This window comes from Mixophyes fleayi, chromosome 9 (genome assembly GCF_038048845.1).
Source record: "Mixophyes fleayi isolate aMixFle1 chromosome 9, aMixFle1.hap1, whole genome shotgun sequence".
NCBI lineage: Eukaryota > Metazoa > Chordata > Amphibia > Anura > Limnodynastidae > Mixophyes > Mixophyes fleayi.
The window spans coordinates 112229669-112248507 of record NC_134410.1 but is presented as its reverse complement, the minus strand read 5'-3'; the positions used below and the strand labels follow the sequence as shown (position 1 = coordinate 112248507).

General features: G+C 40.0%; 1 protein-coding gene across 8 annotated transcripts in view; it reads right to left on the bottom strand.

The window, feature by feature from the left end:
* The window catches only part of ATP2B3 (ATPase plasma membrane Ca2+ transporting 3), a 219880-nt gene that overhangs the window by 41182 nt on the left and 159859 nt on the right, over window positions 1-18839 (bottom strand). For all 8 annotated transcript variants that reach the window (XM_075184951.1, XM_075184955.1, XM_075184952.1 and 5 more), the window contains 3 exons: window positions 14390-14604; window positions 6869-7111; window positions 3372-3613 (listed from right to left, as the gene is read on the bottom strand). In XM_075184951.1, the coding sequence (XP_075041052.1) occupies window positions 3372-3613; window positions 6869-7111; window positions 14390-14604 (700 nt within the window). The remainder of the gene's footprint in view (window positions 1-3371; window positions 3614-6868; window positions 7112-14389; window positions 14605-18839) is intronic.

The window sequence follows — 18839 nt, the reverse complement described above, 5'->3', positions numbered from 1 at the left end:
CAGAACAGTGTTCGCAATATGCTTTGGTTGAAATTTATTTCCTCACAATATAACAAACTGTATGCTTCGTGCTTCCCCGCTGTCTTTAATTAAGCCTTCTCCACGGTCTCCAGAACTAGGAAATAAACTCATCCGGGTGTGTCAGAGCAGAGTATAAGAAATATAACTTTGTTTTCCAAAGAACGGATGCAAGTCACATATGGTCTGTGACTGTGACAGAGATAATCCACTGGCACGTCTATGATTTCCTACTGCCCAATCTGTGAAGCTGAAGGAACTTTCATTTTCTGTGCCAAATACCACATGCATAATATACTACCAGTCACTTGGAATGTATGAGATGGAGAGCCGTCTGTTTATGCAGAGTTTTGTACTCCTGACCTGTACACATGCTTTGTGCTTCCTCAACCAGTGATATCACTGATTAGAGAACTGACAGAGCTTAGAGAGCTGACAGGCTGCATTTCTATAAAATGGCTGGCTCCACAGTGGCTAAGTAATAGGTACACTTTATTCCACTGAGATAAATAGAAGCTCTCTATGTAGCTGTAAGGGAGAGGCATGGTCCGGCTTCCTGTTCCTATGCTGTGACCTCACACGGCAATATGATTCCTAGTGGCAGCACGGTGGCTAAGTGGTTAGCACTTCTGCCTTAGAGCACTGGGGTCATGTGTTCAATTCCTGACCATGGCCTTATCTGTGTGGAGTTTGTATGTTCTCCCTGTATTTGCGTGGGTTTCCTCCCACACTCCAAAAACATACTAGTAGGTCAATTGGCTTCTATCAAATTGACCCTAATCTGTGTCTGTCTGAGTGTGTGTATGTTAGGGGATTTAGACTGTAAGTCCCAATGGGGCAGGGACTGATGTGAGTGAGTTCTCTGTACAGCGCTATGGAATTAGTGGCGCTATATAAATAAATGGTGATGATGATGATAGTGGCTCCCAACATCAGGTAACATCAGGCATTTGCTACAAGAGGTGGCAAAGGGGATGGGTGGTAGAAAACCTCCCCTTTAAATCACATGTTACATTAATGTTATTGATGCCATCTAACACCCATTAAAATATTTTATTTTATAAACCCACTACTCTGCCATGAATATACTGTAGCTTAAACCCGTTTCTTCTGTCCTTGGTTACTTTACCCTATACCAAAACACTACGCCCCATACAATTACTGACAGTGCTACAGAGAGAAGCCAAAACAAGGAGTCTAGTTATCAATATTGGACGATATAGAGGATATCGCAGAGATAGAAAATCTTCTTTAGCCCCATCCATGAAAATGTCGCCAGGGCAGCCGAGCGATGCCCGTCTCCCCAGTGATAGTGGCAGTATGAGGACTCTTACTGCTTCACCAGCCAGTCCGGAGTCATTCTGTTCCAGATTCAGAAAAGTAAAAATAATACAATAAAATAAAAAATTGGAAAAGAGAGAAAACAAAACAAATAACTTTAATATAAAAAAACAAACAAAAAACTGTGGTCTGGAGTAATAAATTATATTTCCTTTGCTGGTCCCCGGCTATCGCCATAGATATAGGCGTACAACTTTGCCAGGGGCCATGGCGACAGTCTTTACCAAGAGGCTTTATAAATAGGGAGAAGCCCTAAATTCTTATTTCACCACTAGTAATCTACAATTGTCTCTGACAAGAAAAGAGCCACGGTAAAACATTATTGTTATTTATTCTTAAAAATATAACTTGTGTTTATATTGAAGAGCATAAACGCAAAATTATTTATTGTTCTGTGATTTACTACATTCACAGATGGCTAAATGCATCATTTTTATTCTCTCCCATTCCACAGAATAACAACCTGTAATTTCATTTTAATGTAGTAGACCTCTGTATAACCTCATTGATCTGTTCTAATCACCTTTGCTGAACTAATCTCAATATATGGAACTACTTGCTGGATTTGTTTGTTTTGGAAGCGGTGAAGTGAGTGGGAATCAAAACTGTAAGAATGTGAGATAACCCAGTGTTACTGCACAAATATTTCTAACAGTGGAAGCACAATTACTGGGGAAGGAGGAAGAAAACCATCATCCTTCTTCTACCTCTAAAGAAGCTGTACTCCTACTGTCATCACCACACTCCTTATCCAGTGTTCACAGGAAAAAGAACATAGTGTTTATTATATCAGTAATAGAGCTATTCCTCCTACTATTAACAGTTTTCCATATAGTTCTTTGGACACTGTTGATCACCCTCTCCTCTAACACACCCTTCACTCCTTTGGTCTTGGTGACACAATTCTTTCCTGGTTCACTTCCTTCCTATCGAACCGCTCCTTTTGTGTTTCTACCTCTGGCACATCCTCCCCTCCACTCCCACTATCTGTTGGGGTCCCACAAGGCTCTGGTCTTGGCCCATTACCATTTTCATTGTGCACCTCTTCTCTTGGAGCACTAATTCGGTCATTTGGCCTCCAACACCACTTCTACGCTGATGACACCCAAATCTATATCTCTTCCCCTCACCTCTCCCCTTCTGTACTATCTCGTGTAATCAACTGTCTTTCTGCTATCTCCACATGGATGTCCCAACGCTACCTAAAGCTCAACGTGTCCAAAACAGAACTTATTGTCTTCCCTCCTGCCAGAATCACCATCTGCCCTCAAATCTCCCTCACTGTCAATAACGCCACAATTTCCTGAGTCTCCCAAGCCCACTGCCTCGGTGTCACACTTGACTCCGCCCTCTGCTTTATTCCTCACATCCAGACTCTCTCCCAGTCCTGACGACTCCACCTTAAAAACATTAAACAGCCCTGTGGAGCATTGTGGCGCCTTATAAATCTACAATAATAATAATAAATTAGTTCCTGCTTACTGCGCAGCGCATTAGAGAATATTTAATCATCCACATCAGCCCCACTGGAGCTTACAATCTACACACAGACACATACATTAGGGTTAATTGCATTAGTAGTAGAAGAAGAAGTATGTATTTGGAGTGTGGGAGGAAACCCATGCGAACACGGGGAGAACGTACAAACTCCACACGCATAGGGTCCTGGTTGGATCCGAGCCCATGATCCCAGCACTGTGAGGCATCAATGCTAACTACTGCCCAATGGTGCTGCCCCTACAATCAATACAAAGTAATCTATGAATGGCTATTGGAATAAAGGCACTGGGATGAGAGGTAAGATATGCTGGGAGCAACGGGACACAGTGAGAACCTCGTTCCTGCATTCCTTATAATTCTGTTGCCCAAAGTTCTCAAACCTCGTGTTAGGATTAGCCCTGTATAACAAGATTTTAATTAATATTTCATTTCCAATAAAATAATTAGCAACATTTTATGTAGAGGGACTTTGAAACAAATCTGTTAATCTCTGATACAGTTTTAATACTCACTTTTTCAGCATGATCTCTGAAGCCCCCTTGCTGTACAGTCTGAATCCTCCATTAGGCAGGCACACGACGGTGCTCATAGACTTACGGACAGAGTTGAAGGTGTACACTTTATAGAGCGTCTCCTCAGGAGTCTGGTCTCGCACCAGCTGGTAGTCCCGTTGCAATTCCAGAACAAACCCAAGCAGGGCGCACTCAGTTTTATTGCCTACCTGCTGGGGAAGCGCTCCTTCTTTATCTGGAGGCTTGACAATGAAAGAAGACATGGAATCATTATAAACAATAATGACAACAAAGCTACTAAACCTTAAGTATCAGAGTCCGAACATCTAAAGGATAGCAATGGAAATATTTATTAAAATAACAGGTGACCCAACCACATTGAGGGCTGCCAATCCTCGACTGGGAATTACTTCCCCCTGATGTGGACATCTTGTTCTAGAATTGGAATTATTATTTATATCAATGATAAATACTGTATGTAGCTCATTTCTGTATGTAGCTCATTTCTCTGTGTAGCTCATTTCTGTATGTAGCTCATTTCTGTATGTAGCTCATTTCTGTATGTAACTCATTTCTGTATGTAGCTCATTTCTGTATGTAGCTCATTTCTGTATGTAGCTCATTTCTGTATGTAGCTCATTTCTGTATGTAGCTCATTTCTGTATGTAACCTATTTCTGTATGTAGCTCATTTTTGTATGTAGCTCATTTCTGTATGTAGCTCATTTCTCTATGTAACTCATTTCTGTATGTAGCTCATTTCTGTATGTAGCTCATTTCTGCATGTAACTCATTTCTGTATGTAACTCATTTCTGTATGTAGCTCATTTCTGTATGTAGCTCATTTCTCTATGTAACTCATTTCTGTATGTAGCTCCTTTCTGTATGTAGCTCATTTCTGTATGTAGCTCATTTCTGTATGTAGCTCATTTCTCTATGAAGCTCATTTCTCTATGTACCGGTAACTCATCTCTGATTGTAGCTCATTTCTTTATGAAGCTCATTTCTCTATGTAGCTCATTTCTGTATGTAGCTCATTTCTCTATGTAACTCATTTCTGTATATAGCTCATTTCTGTATGTAGCTCATTTTTCTATGTTACTCATTTCTGTATATAGCTCATTTCTGTATGTAGCTCATTTCTGTATGTAGCTCATTTCTGTATGTAACCTATTTCTGTATGTAGCTCATTTTTGTATGTAGCTCATTTCTGTATGTAGCTCATTTCTCTATGTAACTCATTTCTGTATGTAGCTAATTTCTGTATGTAGCTCATTTCTGCATGTAACTCATTTCTGTATGTAACTCATTTCTGTATGTAGCTCATTTCTGTATGTAGCTCATTTCTCTATGTAACTCATTTCTGTATGTAGCTCCTTTCTGTATGTAGCTCATTTCTGTATGTAGCTCATTTCTGTATGTAGCTCATTTCTCTATGAAGCTCATTTCTCTATGTACCGGTAACTCATCTCTGATTGTAGCTCATTTCTTTATGAAGCTCATTTCTCTATGTAGCTCATTTCTGTATGTAGCTCATTTCTCTATGTAACTCATTTCTGTATATAGCTCATTTCTGTATGTAGCTCATTTTTCTATGTTACTCATTTCTGTATATAGCTCATTTCTCTATGTAGCTCATTTCTCTATGTAGCTCATTTCTGTATGTTGCTCATTTCTTTAAGTAGCTAATTTCTTTATGTTGCTCATTTCTCTATATAACTCATTTCTGTATGTAGCTCATTTCTCTATGAAGCTCATTTCTCTATGAAGCTCATTTCTTCATGTAGCTCATTTCTGCATGTAGCTCATGTCTGTATGTAGCTCATTTGAAAGATTATGCATAATAATTAACAATATCTGAACTATAATCTTGACCCATAGTGAGTATTTATAACATCATGTACACCAAACTATATGTATGTAAATGTTTTTTTCTGGACGCATAATCATTTTTCATTTATTGTAAGCTGCGTTCCTACGGTATGTTTTCTTCATATTTCAATAATGAGTTTCTGGTGTTATCTCATAGTCAGCAGACTAGGAGAATTAAATGGCACGATCGACAGCAATTATGTACGCAAAAAAAGAGATCTCTGGAACATGTCCTTAGACTAACTCACTCCCAAAGGAACAACTGATCCATCTTTGTTGAGTTCGATCTAATTACATTATATGGACAAAAGTATTTGGACGCTTGACCATTACATCAACAGGGACTGTAATGACATTGTATTCAAATACATATACTTTAATATGGAGTTGGTCCCCCTTTTTCAGCGATAACAGCATCCACTCTTCTTGGAAGGCTTTCCATCAGATGTTGGATTGTTTCTGTGGGAATTTGAGCCCATTCATTCTGTAGAGCATTTATGAGATCAGGAACCGATGGACGAGAAGGTCTGGCTCGCAATCTCCAGTTCATCCCAAAGGTGTTCGATGGGGTTGAGGTCAGGGCTCTGTGTGGGCCAGTCAAGTTCTTCCGCACCAAACTCATCAAACCACGTCTTTGTAGTCCTTAATTTGTGCACTGGGGCACAGTCATGTTGGAATAGAAAAGGGCCTTCCCCAAACTGTCGACACAAAGTTATAAGCATAGCATTGTCCAAAATAACTTGGTATGCTGAAGCATTAAGATTGCCCTACACTGGAGATAAGGGGCCTAGCTCAAACCTTGAAAAACAGCCCCGTACCATTATCCCCCCTCCATCAAACTTCACAGTTGGCATAATGCAGTTAGACAGGTAACGTACTCCCGGCATCCGCCAAATCCTAACTCGCCCATCTGGCTGCCAAACAAGAGAGACGTGATTCGTAACTACACAGAACACGTTTCCACTGCTCCACAGTCCAGTGTCAGCGTGCTTTACACCACTCCATCCGATGCTTGGCATTGGCCTTAGTGATGTGAGGCTTGTATGCAGCTGCTCGGCCATGGAAACCCATTCCATTAAGCTCCCACTGCACAGTTTTTGTGCTTACATTAATGCCAGTGGAAGTTTGGAACTCTTCAGCTATGGAATCAGTACAGCGTTGGTGACTTTTACGCACCATGCGCCTTAGCAGTCGTTGACCCTGCTCTGTGATTATACGTGGTCTTCCGCTTTGTGGCTCAGCAGCTGTTGTTCCTAAACACTTCCACTTTCCAATAATATCACTTACAGTTGACTGTGGAGTATCCTGCAGGGATTAAATTTCACTGTCTTATTGCAGAGGTGGCACCATATCACAGTACCACACCTGAAGTCACTGAGCTCTTCAGAACGACCCATTTTGTATCACAAGTGTTTGCAAATGTAGACTGTATAGCTAGGTGCTTGATTTTATACACCTCTGGCAACGGGTCTGATTGAAACACCTCAATTCAATAATTAACAGGTGTGGCCAAATACTTTTGTCCACATAGTGTACGTCTGTTCAGCTGCTTGAAGTAAGGTTAGGCTTGGAGTCTAGTGCATGATAGTGAACCTCAAAATACACATAATTGACTATATAGCTTACTAGTATATTGGTGGTGTAGGCACAATTAATGGCAATGGCATTGACAAGCAGATCCAAGGCTTTGGAGTTGAGGCTGCTGGGATCCGGTCTCTCTTTAAAATGCACATCTCCGATGTAAGACTGTACGACTGTCATCCGGTTTGTTGTCAGAGTCCCTGTTTTATCAGAGCAGATGGCAGTGGCGTTGCCCATTGTCTCACAAGCATCCAGGTGCCGTACAAGGTTGTTGTCTTTCATCATTTTCTGAAAAGGAAAACACATTATTTTAAATATCTGAAAATGCCACTGGTCTGGACAAGAAAGGATGGAACAGCTGGAACAGACATATGAAGCGGTAACAAGCCCTTGCCACGTGATGTTTCCACAACACAATACTGGTCATATGTCTCTTACAGTGTGAGAAAGCACACGTCTCTTTTTTTTCTAACATACAGTATTGGTAACGGAATATCTATGTTGCTTAAATCTTTATTAAAGTGCTAACCTGGAAAACCTGAATAGTCCCCAGGTGCTGGGAAAAAACATTCAGCAGTGAAAGAATTCCTGAATATAAGCTGCCATTACATCTACAGATATGAGATGCCTCTTCCTTGTACAGTTGCTGTGAGGAGCACCGCTAAGCAATTTCATGAGAAGAAAAGTGCCAGAGGCAGTGTGGGAAATTACAGGAGTCATTTTAAATTAAACGAATATATTTAAGACGTGGTGCTCCAAATAATGTCCTAAATAATGTCACTGTCCTAAAAACCACAGTGCCCATGTCTGTATAAAGGGAAAGCAGTTTAATGCAGATGAGCCTGTTGTAATATTTTCTCCTACTTTAAAGGACCTATCACCTCCTTAAGGGGCTAGGAAAGGTTAGTAGTTTTGAGTCCACAGTAGGTTATAAGGAGTTAAGTTAGTCATAATAAGATGAGTGGTAGCAGGATTGAAGATCTCACTAAATGCATTTCTTGTCATATGTATGAACACTTGGAGCACTTGTTCCAAGGTATATACCTCTGTGAGAAATGTGAGCAATTGGTCTCTTTGGAAGCCCAAGTAACTGGTCTAAGGCAGACCATTGCAATACTGAGGGAGATTGCCAACCTGGAGCAGAGTTTACAGCTCACCGTTGAGACGTTAGCTGAGTTGAGTGGAGCAGAGACAGAGGAGGATGCACAGGTAGGCAGCTGGGTAATAGTTTCAAGGTGTAGCAGAGGACTGAGCAATCCCAGCAGATTTACCAGATTGGATGAAGATACTGTGGAAGGCAGTTCAGAATTGGTAGAGTTGGGTGAGACTGCTTCCACTGGCAACCAGGGGAACAGTCTCTCCAGCATATATGGGAACAAATTTACTCAGGGACCCAGGCAGATTGTGGTGGTTGGGATTCAATTATTAAGAATGTAGATAGGGCAATCTGTTACCGGGACCGTGCATGCCAAACAGTGTGTCGTCTCCCGGGTGCTCAGTTCGACATATTGCGGATCAGGTGGACAGATTGTTGGGAGGGGCTGGGAATGACCCAGCGGTTTTATGGTGCATGTTGGCACCAATGACCGAGAGGAATATGGGGTGTCCTAAAGAATTATTTCAGGAACCTGGGTTGCAAACTTTAGGCAAGGACATCCAAAGTAGTATTTTCAGAAATACTACTAGTTCCACGCACTAGTCCAGGGAGGCAGCAGGAGATTAGAGACGTTAATGCGTGACTAAGAGATGTGGAAGGAAGGGTTTGGATTCTTAGAGCACTGGGCTGATTTCTCAGTCAGATGCCATCTTTATTGTTGAGACAGATTGCACCTGAATGAGGAGGGGGCTGCTGTGCTAGAGGAGAGGATGGTTAGAAGGTCGGAGATTTTAAATTAGGCATCGGGGGGAGGGGCAAGTATTGCCGGGATAGACACTGAGGGATAGATTTACTAAACTGCGGGTTTGAAGAAGTGGAGCTGTTGCCTATAGCACCCAATCAGATTCTAGCTTTCATTTAGTAGAATGCACTAAATAAATGATAGCTAGAATATGATTGGTTGCTATAGGCAACATCTCCACTTTTTCAAATCCGCCGTTTAGTAAATATACCCGAGATTAGTAAAACGGAATTTAACAAGAGTCAAGGGGGTGGAGAGGGGGGAAAGGGAAGCATCACCGATAAGGAGAGGCCCTTGTTAAAACCAATAACAAAGCAAAAAGGAATACCGAAAGGATGCAATAGACTTAAGTGTATGCCTTCAAATGCAAGAAGCCTGACAGGTAAAATGGGGGCGTGAGAACTAGTAGCAATGAGTGAGCAATATGATGCTATAGGTATTACTAAGACATGGTGGGATGATACACAAGACTAGGCAGTCGACTTGGAGGGCTTCAGGAGAGATAGGGTAAATAAAAGTGGGGCAGGAGTATGTCTTTATATTAAGCCAGAGTTAAAACCAAGTATGCAGGAAGTTATTTACTAGAGTATTGGTGATAATATAGAGGCATTGTGGGTGGAAATATCCAGTGTCCCAAATAGTAGAGGAACCAACTAGAAACCAGAATATACTAGACCTAGTAATAACAAATAATGGACGTAATATCAAATATACAAGTAAGGAAGCACTTGGGAAACAGCGATCATAATATGGTCGCATTTGAAATTAGTTTCCAGAAACAATAGTATAGTGGATCAACTAGGACTTTAAACTTTAGAAAGGCAAATTTTAATCGGCTAAAGAGTCTATAAACTACATAGTCTCGGACACAGTTTTTGAAAGAAAAAAATACAGAAGAAAAATGGGGTGTCTTTAAAATGTTGTTGGAAACATACACTTATAAATTAATTCCTATGGGAAGCAAATTTAAAAAAATTAAGTCTATACCAATGTGGCTAAATAAAAAGGTAAGGGAAGAAATGCAAAGGAAGAAGCATGCATTTAAATTGTTTAAATCTGAAAGAACTGAGGAGTCCTTCCCTATCTACAAGGAATGTAATAAAACATGCAAAAAGGAAATTAGATTGGCTAAAATAGAAAATGAAAATGAAGAACAAGTTGCAAAAGAAAGTAAGACAAACCCTAAAATGTTCTTCAAGTATATAAATGGCAAAAGGATTAAAAAAGTCAATATAGGACACCTAAAAAGTGTGATGGGTGGATTGATTAATGATAATAAGGAAAAAGCAGAGGTATTAAACACTTTCTTTTTATTCAGTATTTACTAGAGAGGAACAAATGGTAGGAATAATACATAAAAATGGAAATGCCACCGTACTATTAAATAATACTTGGCTGACAAAGGCGACTGAATAAAGTTAAGATAAATAAAGCTCCAGGTCCAGGTGGCATACACCTAAGGGTTCTTAGGGAGCTAAACTGAGAAACAGCTAGACCACTATTTTTAATTTTCATACATTCAATTTCACCAGGCTCAGTACCAAGGGATTGGTGAATAGCAAATGTGGTGCCGTTGTTTAAAAAGGAAATGAGATCGCAAGCAGGAAATTATAGACCGGTAAGCCTGACATCAATAGTGGGGAAACTACTAGAAGGTATATTAAGGGATAGTAATCAGGATTGCTTGGTGAGCAATAAGATTATTAGTGGGAATCAGTATGGATTTGTGAGGGATAGGTCATGTCAAACTAATCTAATTAGTTTTACGAGGAAGTTAGTGTGAACTTAGACCATGGTAGTACAGTAGATTTGGCACAAGAGGTTGGTTTACAAAATAAAGGAACTGGGTCTAGAAAAAAAAAATTGTACTTGGGTCGAAAACTGGTTGGAGAAAAGGGAACAGAGAGTTGTGATAAATGGAACATATTCTAATTGGTCAAAAGTTTTAATTGGTGTACCTCAAGGGCCACACTGATGGTTTATGCAGATGATACTAAACTTTGTAAGGTAATAAAAGGAGAGAAAGATGTAGTTTCTCTACAGAGGGACTTGAATAAACCTGAGGATTGGACGGCCAAATAGAAGATGAAGTTTAACATAGATAAATGTAAAGTTATGCATTTCGAGATCAAAAACAAGCACGCCATATATAAATTAAATGGGATAATTTTAAGGGAATCTATAATGTGCAAAGATTTAGGAGTGCTTAGTAGACTTAGCAATAGTGCTCAATGTCAAGCAGCAGCTGCAAGGGCCAATAAAGTATTGGCATGCATAAAAAAAGGGCATAGATGCAAGGGAAGACGGTATAGTTTTGCCACTATAAAAATTGTTGTTAAGAACTCATCTTGAATATGCAGTACAGTTCCGGGCACCACTCTATAAAAAAGACATTTTGGAACAAGAAAGGGTTCAGAGAAGGGCCACAAAATTGATAAAGGTTATGGACACGCGGTCTCACCCTAAGGATTGGGGAGAGGAAGTTTCACAACCAGCAAAGGAAGGGGTTCTTTACAGTAAGGGCAGTCAAGATATGGAATTCACTGCCAGGGAAGGTTGTGATGGCAGATTCAATTGATATGTTATATGGTCCCTCATGTCTCCCTACCTGTTCTTCTGCTCCGTTTTTTGCATCAGCCTGCCTGGAGTTTCTGAAGTATTGGTATTTTTGTTTATTGTTTTGTACTGTTTCACCCTGTATAGTCGACTGTTTTGTACTGTGTACGGCGCCGCGGAAACCTTGTGGCGCCTAACAAATAAAGGATAATAATAATAATAATGGTCAAGAAAGGGTTAGACAAATTTTTAGCAGAAAAAGGTATCCAGGCTTACGGCAGTTAATTAAAATGAAGGACAGTAGTGGATCCAGGGAGAAATAAGACTGCAATATTGGGTTAAGGAGGGATTTTTCCCAATTGAAACAGATTGGTGGTTGCTTCATCTGAATTAATTTCAAATATAAGAGAGAGGGATCACAGGAAATCCAAAATGTGAATGTGATAGACTGGTGTCATTTTTCAACCTCGTCAACTATGTTGCTATGAATAGGCCAAAAACTGGAAACTTGTATTATGTACATTGATGGCATTATTGGAAGTAGTAATATATATTGTGCTAGTGGTTTTTAGTAGTTCAGGTCGAGATTTTGAAAAAAAATCATATATAAGGGCTCACGTTGAAAAAAATATTATATATTTTATATTGAGTCACCTGTATAGGTAACTGAAGAGCAGATCAGAACCACAGTTGAAAACAGCATACATATAAACTCCTCTTAAAACATGTATTCAGTTGACAAGGCAACAAGCTTTAATTATCCAGAGAACAGCCCCAGGACAGTGTAAGGATGGTGCAAATTCATATCATTGCCAAGTCATATTCCTCAGTTTTGTAGCTGTAGGGATAGGGGAAACTGGCAAAACTTTAGTGAACAATTCAGATCAGATCTTTGAACACCAGGTTGGGTGTCTGGTGTGGATGTGGGCTAGGTTAGATATATCTCAGGGATCTGGATTCTAACATTGGGTAAGGTACAGTACTTTTCATATTGTAATTATGTACACTTTAGGACTTTGGTGTAGGTGCAGGTTAGCACTCTGCAGCTAAGGTTTGGGGCAGGTCAACATTATGCAGATTAAGGATGAATGCTGGTCAGCATTCTGCAAGTCAAAATTACTTGCTATTTTGAAATCTGCAGATTAAAGTTTGGGTTAAGATTTTGCAGTTTAGGTTGAGTATAGGTCAAAACACTGCAGGTTAAGGTTGGTTGCAGGTCAGCACTATGCAGGTTAAAGTTGGTTGCAGAGCAGCACTCTACAGGTTAAAGTTGCTGCAGATGCACTCTGCAGGTTAAGGTTGGTTGCATATCAGCACTCTGCAGATTAAGGTTGGTTGTGTATAAGCACTCTGCAGGTTAAGGTTGGTTGCTGGTCAGCACTCTGCAGGTTAAAGTTGGTTGCAGATCAGCACTCTGCAGGTTAAGGTTGGTTGCAGATCAGCACTCTACAGGTTAAGGTTGGTTGCAGATCAGCACTCTGCAGGTTAAGGTTGGTTGCAGATCAGCACTCTGCAGGTTAAGGTTGGTTGCAGATCAGCACTCTGCAGATTAAGGTTGGTTGTGGATCAGCACTCTGCAGGTTAAGGTTGGTTGCGGGTCAGCACTCTGCAGGTTAAAGTTGGTTGCAGATCAGCACTCTGCAGGTTAATGTTGGTTGCGGGTCAGCACTCTGCAGGTTAAGGTTGGTTGCGGGTCAGCACTCTGCAGGTTAAGGTTGGTTGCGGGTTAGCACTCTGCAGGTTAAGGTTGGTTGCAGATCAGCACTCTGCAGGTTAAGGTTGGTTGCGCTCTACAGGTTACATTTGGGTAGAAATCAGCAACCTGCAGGTGAAGGATGGGTTCAGCACAGGATAGATCCAGGTCACGAACATTTTGCTGCTGAGCCAATTCACTGAAACATGTCATAAGCAGTACTATCTAGGTAGATCTTTGTGTACTAAAATCCCTGTCCTAAAATGTTTATTAAAATTGGCAATGATGTAACGTTTTCATTTCAACTTTTCAATAAGTATAAACTTATAAAGTTCAGAAATAAGAACAGATTGAGAGAACTTCATTCAATAAACAGAGTTAGAGGAATAATGGACATTATTCCATGGACAAAACTTTACAACCTGAAACTATTGGTAACTATGTATTAGATGGTTCTTGACAAATCACCTGAAAACTGAATATTTAACATAAGTAAAAATACAGGTACAGGATCCAATCATTCCCACATAATGCTTTCTTTGCTATAAATAAGATGTAATTTGCTCCTATTTCAACCCAGATTGTGTTTTGTTCGGCTTACCTTTGAGAACTGTGCAGGAAAAGGCATCGGTTATAACATGAAAATTTCCATTTCTTGAGCCAGTCTATTTCAACTTGGAATATTCTGGACCCAGGAAATGTCAACACATATAACAGTACCTAACTACTGTCCACTGACAGTTCTCTGTAGAACAACCACTCTTGTGAGGAAACACTAATGGGTGTGGCCTACTTAATGCATCCACACAGACTGACAGGAGGACTGAAAAGTATAAGAGCTGTTAAATTTTGCTAAAGAAATACATGAATTACAACTGATATCTGTAACCAATTTGTCTCAGGCGCATACCCTCAATACAGTAAAGAAACAACAATATTATTTTAAATTTGGGGCCTCCAATTGTTTAGTATAATACTGGTACATCCATAGATATGGCAAACACCATGCTTTCTATAAAATGGTGTACATTTAAAATGTTTCGTTTCTAATCAAAGTGCAAATTAGTTCATCTTCATTAAAAATGAAGATTTCCAATGGAAAGATCCCTAGTAATTTTGCAAATTAGGATTATTTTAGGATCAAGACCCTTCATTTTGGCAAGTTAGATCTTATCTAAAAAACAAACTGATTTATAATGTTTCTCAGAGAGAGCAAACCATTTGGAACGTGAAACTAATTTGTCCTTTCCCTTCCACTGGTTGAACGTAAAACAGATGTCTAAATGAAACAAGATTTCCAGCCATTCTATTGTAATTTAGACATTTTTGGGTCATGAGGTTTCCTATTGTCTAATACGGGCTAATAGAAAGATATTTTGGGGTTGTAAAATTGAGGTTTCCAAAGCTGCTACTGCTTACCTTGACAGAATAGGCTAGAGAGATGGTAACGGCTAGGGGCAGGCCCTCTGGCACAGCCACCACTAGGACAGTAACTCCAATGATGAAGAATTTGACAAAGTACTGCACGTAGACAGGGGTACACTCCGCTTGCCACACTTTGCCATCCACCACAAAGGTTTGAATCACAAAGTAGAGCACCAAGATGATAACTGTAATTGCTGACATCACCAGACCTGGTGGAGGAGGGGTGTTAAGGGGGTGGGAAGAAAGGACAGGAGTATAAGGAAAGAAGGGGAGGGAGTAAGTCAGAGAGGACAAACCAGGTTAATAAGGGACAGAGACAGAATACGGCAGCACACTGATTTCCGTTGCAAGTTTTACTTTACAACAGGGTTAAGCAAATCTGTGGTTGCAGCTACTCGTGGACTACGACGCCCAGTGGCCGGCAGAGCGTGCTGGTAGTTGTAGTTCACCTGGAAAAGCCACAGGTTGGCTAGCCCTGATTGAGTATGTTTATATAAATGTCATGTGTGAACATTGTACAAAATCAAGAAGAGTTAAAGGTGACATTGATATGTTTAAATAAAATGTTGATAAATGAGAGACAGGCATCGGTGCCCCCATCAGCTGTTGTTAAAATACTACCATCACCTTAAGGGTAGTGTCATACTGATGCTTTGTGCGCCACTGTTTGTGCAACCAAGTGCATTGACAGACTCAAAAATGCTGCATACACTATAAGACATTCATAGACCGTAAATGCTGCATATACTCTAAAACATTCATAGACCATAAATGCTGCATACACTCAAACATTCATAGACCGTAAATGCTGCATACACTCTAAAACATTCATAGACCGTAAATGCTGCATACACTGTAAAACACTCATAGACCGTAAATGCTGCATACACTGTAAAACACTCATAGACCGTAAATGCTGCATACACTGTAAAACATTCATAGACCGTAAATGCTGCATACACTGTAAAACATTCATAGACCGTAAATGCTGCATACACTGTAAAACATTCATAGACCGTAAATGCTGCATACACTGTAAAACATTCATAGACCGTAAATGCTGCATACACTGTAAAACATTCATAGACCGTAAATGCTGCATACACTGTAAAACATTCATAGACCGTAAATGCTGCATACACTGTAAAACATTCATAGACCGTAAATGCTGCATACACTGTAAAACATTCATAGACCGTAAATGCTGCATACACTGTAAAACATTTATAGACCGTAAATCAGGGGAGGGCTGCAAAATTTAGCCCGGGGGCCAAGACTCGACCCAGCAGCTTATTAGAAACATTTTAAAGGGAAAAAAATGCTGGTGGTCGAGTGACTCAGCCCAAGGTAGCCCACTATGAGACCGGCCTGGGTGAAGATACCCTCCTGCTCCCCAGCCATAAATGCTGCATGCACTTTAGAACACACAAACCAATGCTGCATACATACTACAGACACTGCTTACACTCACTAACACTCCATGGTCCTGATTCATCAAGGCACGTATCTGCGGAATCAGTGTGTACTGCACGCACAATCACTCTGCGCATACCCAGAACCAAACGCAACTAAACGCGCCAATGTTCACTGCATTTGCTACAACCTCCAATATTTGGGAGTGAACGGGGTGGGGAAGGGGCGTTCGCTCATAGTCAACGTACAGTAATGACGTGCAAAACGCCTGCACAGGCAGCCACATCTGAATCAAGCTTTGGGCATCTCAAAGGCACTTTTCTCCTGCCATATCTCTTGCTCCAGCTACAGAGCTAGTCTAAGTCCTGATCACTAGTGATGACAGTCTCGTATGCATGCTATAACATGTGTTTGCAACTGTAAAAAATTATTTTATGTCCAGTGGACATTAAAAACATCCTAACATTTTTAAGTTTTTATATTTATTTCAAATGTCCATGAATTCAATGGGAAAAATATATATATAAAAAAACTGTTTTGGTCTTTATCTGTTTCATCATTAATTTTTATTTTATTAACAAGTAACATTAATTCAAAAGTTGTTTTTTTTTGTTTTTTTTTCTTTTGAGAATATATACTCTACATAGGCATTGAATGTATCCTGCAGTGTCCTGTGTAGCAGAGCAGACCTATACCCGCATTCATCAGCGCATGTATCTTCAGATCCATGTCTTGTTAAATTCAGGAGTAGTCACGTTCCGCTCAGAATCCGTGTCCTGATGAATTAGGCCTCAAATGTTCTACATACACTCCATATGCTCTACAAACTCTTTCTACACTTTACAAAAACTCAAAGGGCCTGAGTCATTAAGGAGAGCAAAGCATAAAATAGTAGTAACTTTGCCCCTTGGCAAAACCATGTTGCATTGGAGGGGGAGGTAAATTTAAAGTGTGGGAATAGATTTATAGTTGGGATAGGGCATGTCCTAGATCAGCTTTAAATTTCAGTGTAAAAATAAATCTATCAAGTATTTGTGCGCTAGATGAAAAAACAGCCAGCCAGTATTTAACTTATGTGCAAAATAATAAACAAATTTTCACCCCTTGCATTGTAACATGGTTTGTCCCGAATCACATCTACTCCTTTTGTTTTGCCTTACTTTCCTTAATGACTCAGGCACAAAAACTCAATGCATGATGTGTACACTCCACAACTGCTGCGTATACTCTTCAAGGAAAACATTAAACAATGCTGGCTACACAAAGCTCCAGTCTGGCACTACTTTAAAGTTAATCTGTCAAGAAAAAATAGCTACGGTAACTTGATGTATGGATACCGTGAAGTACCATTAAAGCAGAAAATAGTCCACTTGGAGACACTGTTCGAGGTGTTGTAGGTCATCAACAGCTGAGGTACTTATAGTTGCCTATACATTTTAGATGTTTCATTAGAAAGAAAACATTAACAAATACTGTAAAAGAGGTCCTCTATTGAGATATCATTCACATAAAAATTGCAACAGTGAAATCTACGTTAGCTTGAACATGAAAAGTGCTTTTGTTAGGCCTATCGGAAAAAATAAGTAACTGACCTACAGAGAAAGCGCAATACAAGTTATTTCTTATTTCAGACTCTTCCCAGGCCTCACACAAGAAAAGAAGCATATTAGTTAAATTAAAGGGAGCAGGCAGACAGCTGTTTTATTTCAGGAACAAAATAGCTTTATACTGCAGACAATTGAGGGGTCAATTTCAAGATCTGATGGCTACTTTTCCCAGGGACCTCCTAGTGCACTGCCTGTAGACAGATATCTACCAAAGTGGACCTTCTAACCTTTGAAACGTCATCAGGTCATGTAGCAGCATCTTGCAAATGTAAAGTGGCCCTGTTACCTATACACAGTGGAGGCAGCCATTTTGTAGACGGGAGCAAAAACATGCCAACTTTGGAAGGCATCGTCCTTTTATTAGGTTGTAAAAGAAAAAATTTAATTGACCGATTTATTCTAAATTTTCATTACTCCATTTTTACAATAATTTTTCAACAAGAGAGTCACTTCTCTCAGAATTGATTTCCCCTCCATAGTCTTAAACATTTGGGTTCCACCAGTGTGGCGCCAGTTCATTTGCGTACTTAGTAATTTAGTTCTTTAATTTGTGGACCAGGATTGTTAATTGGGGCAGCAAATTATTTTGGCTGCTGGATTAGATGTTAAAAACTGGGATTACAAATACATATATATATATATATATATATATATATATAAGAAGGGAGGGATATATAGTGGAAGAAGAGAGAGCTGTGTAGGGATATATAGAGGAAGGAAAGAGAGCTGTGTAGGGATATATAGTGGAAGAAGGGAGAGCTGTGTAGGGATATATAGTGGAAGAAGGGAGAGCTGTGTAGGGATATATAGAGGAAGAAGGGAGAGCTGTGTAGGGATATATAGTGGAAGAAGAGAGAGCTGTGTAGGGATATATAGAGGAAGGAAAGAGAGCTGTGTAGGGATATATAGTGGAAGAAGGGAGAGCTGTGTAGGGATATATAGTGGAAGAAGGGAGAGCTGTGTAGGGATATATAGAGGAAGAAGGGAGAGCTGTGTAGGGATATATAGTGGAAGAAGAGAGAGCTGTGTAGGGATATATAGAGGAAGGAAAGAGAGCTGTGTAGGGATATATAGTGGAAGAAGGGAGAGCTGTGTAGGGATATATAGTAAAAAAAGGGAGAGCTGTGTAGGGATATATAGAGGAAGAAGGGAGAGCTGTGTAGGGATATATAGTGGAAGAAGGGAGAGCTGTGTAGGGATATATAGTGGAAGAAGGGAGAGCTGTGTAGGGATATATAGTGGAAGAAGGGAGAACTGTGTAGGGATATATAGTGGAAGAAGGGAGAGCTGTGTAGGGATATATAGTGGAAGAAGGGAGAGCTGTGTAGGGATATATAGTGGAAGAAGAGAGAGCTGTGTAGGGATATATAGTGGAAGAAGAGAGAGCTGTGTAAGGATATATAGAGGAAGGAAAGAGAGCTGTG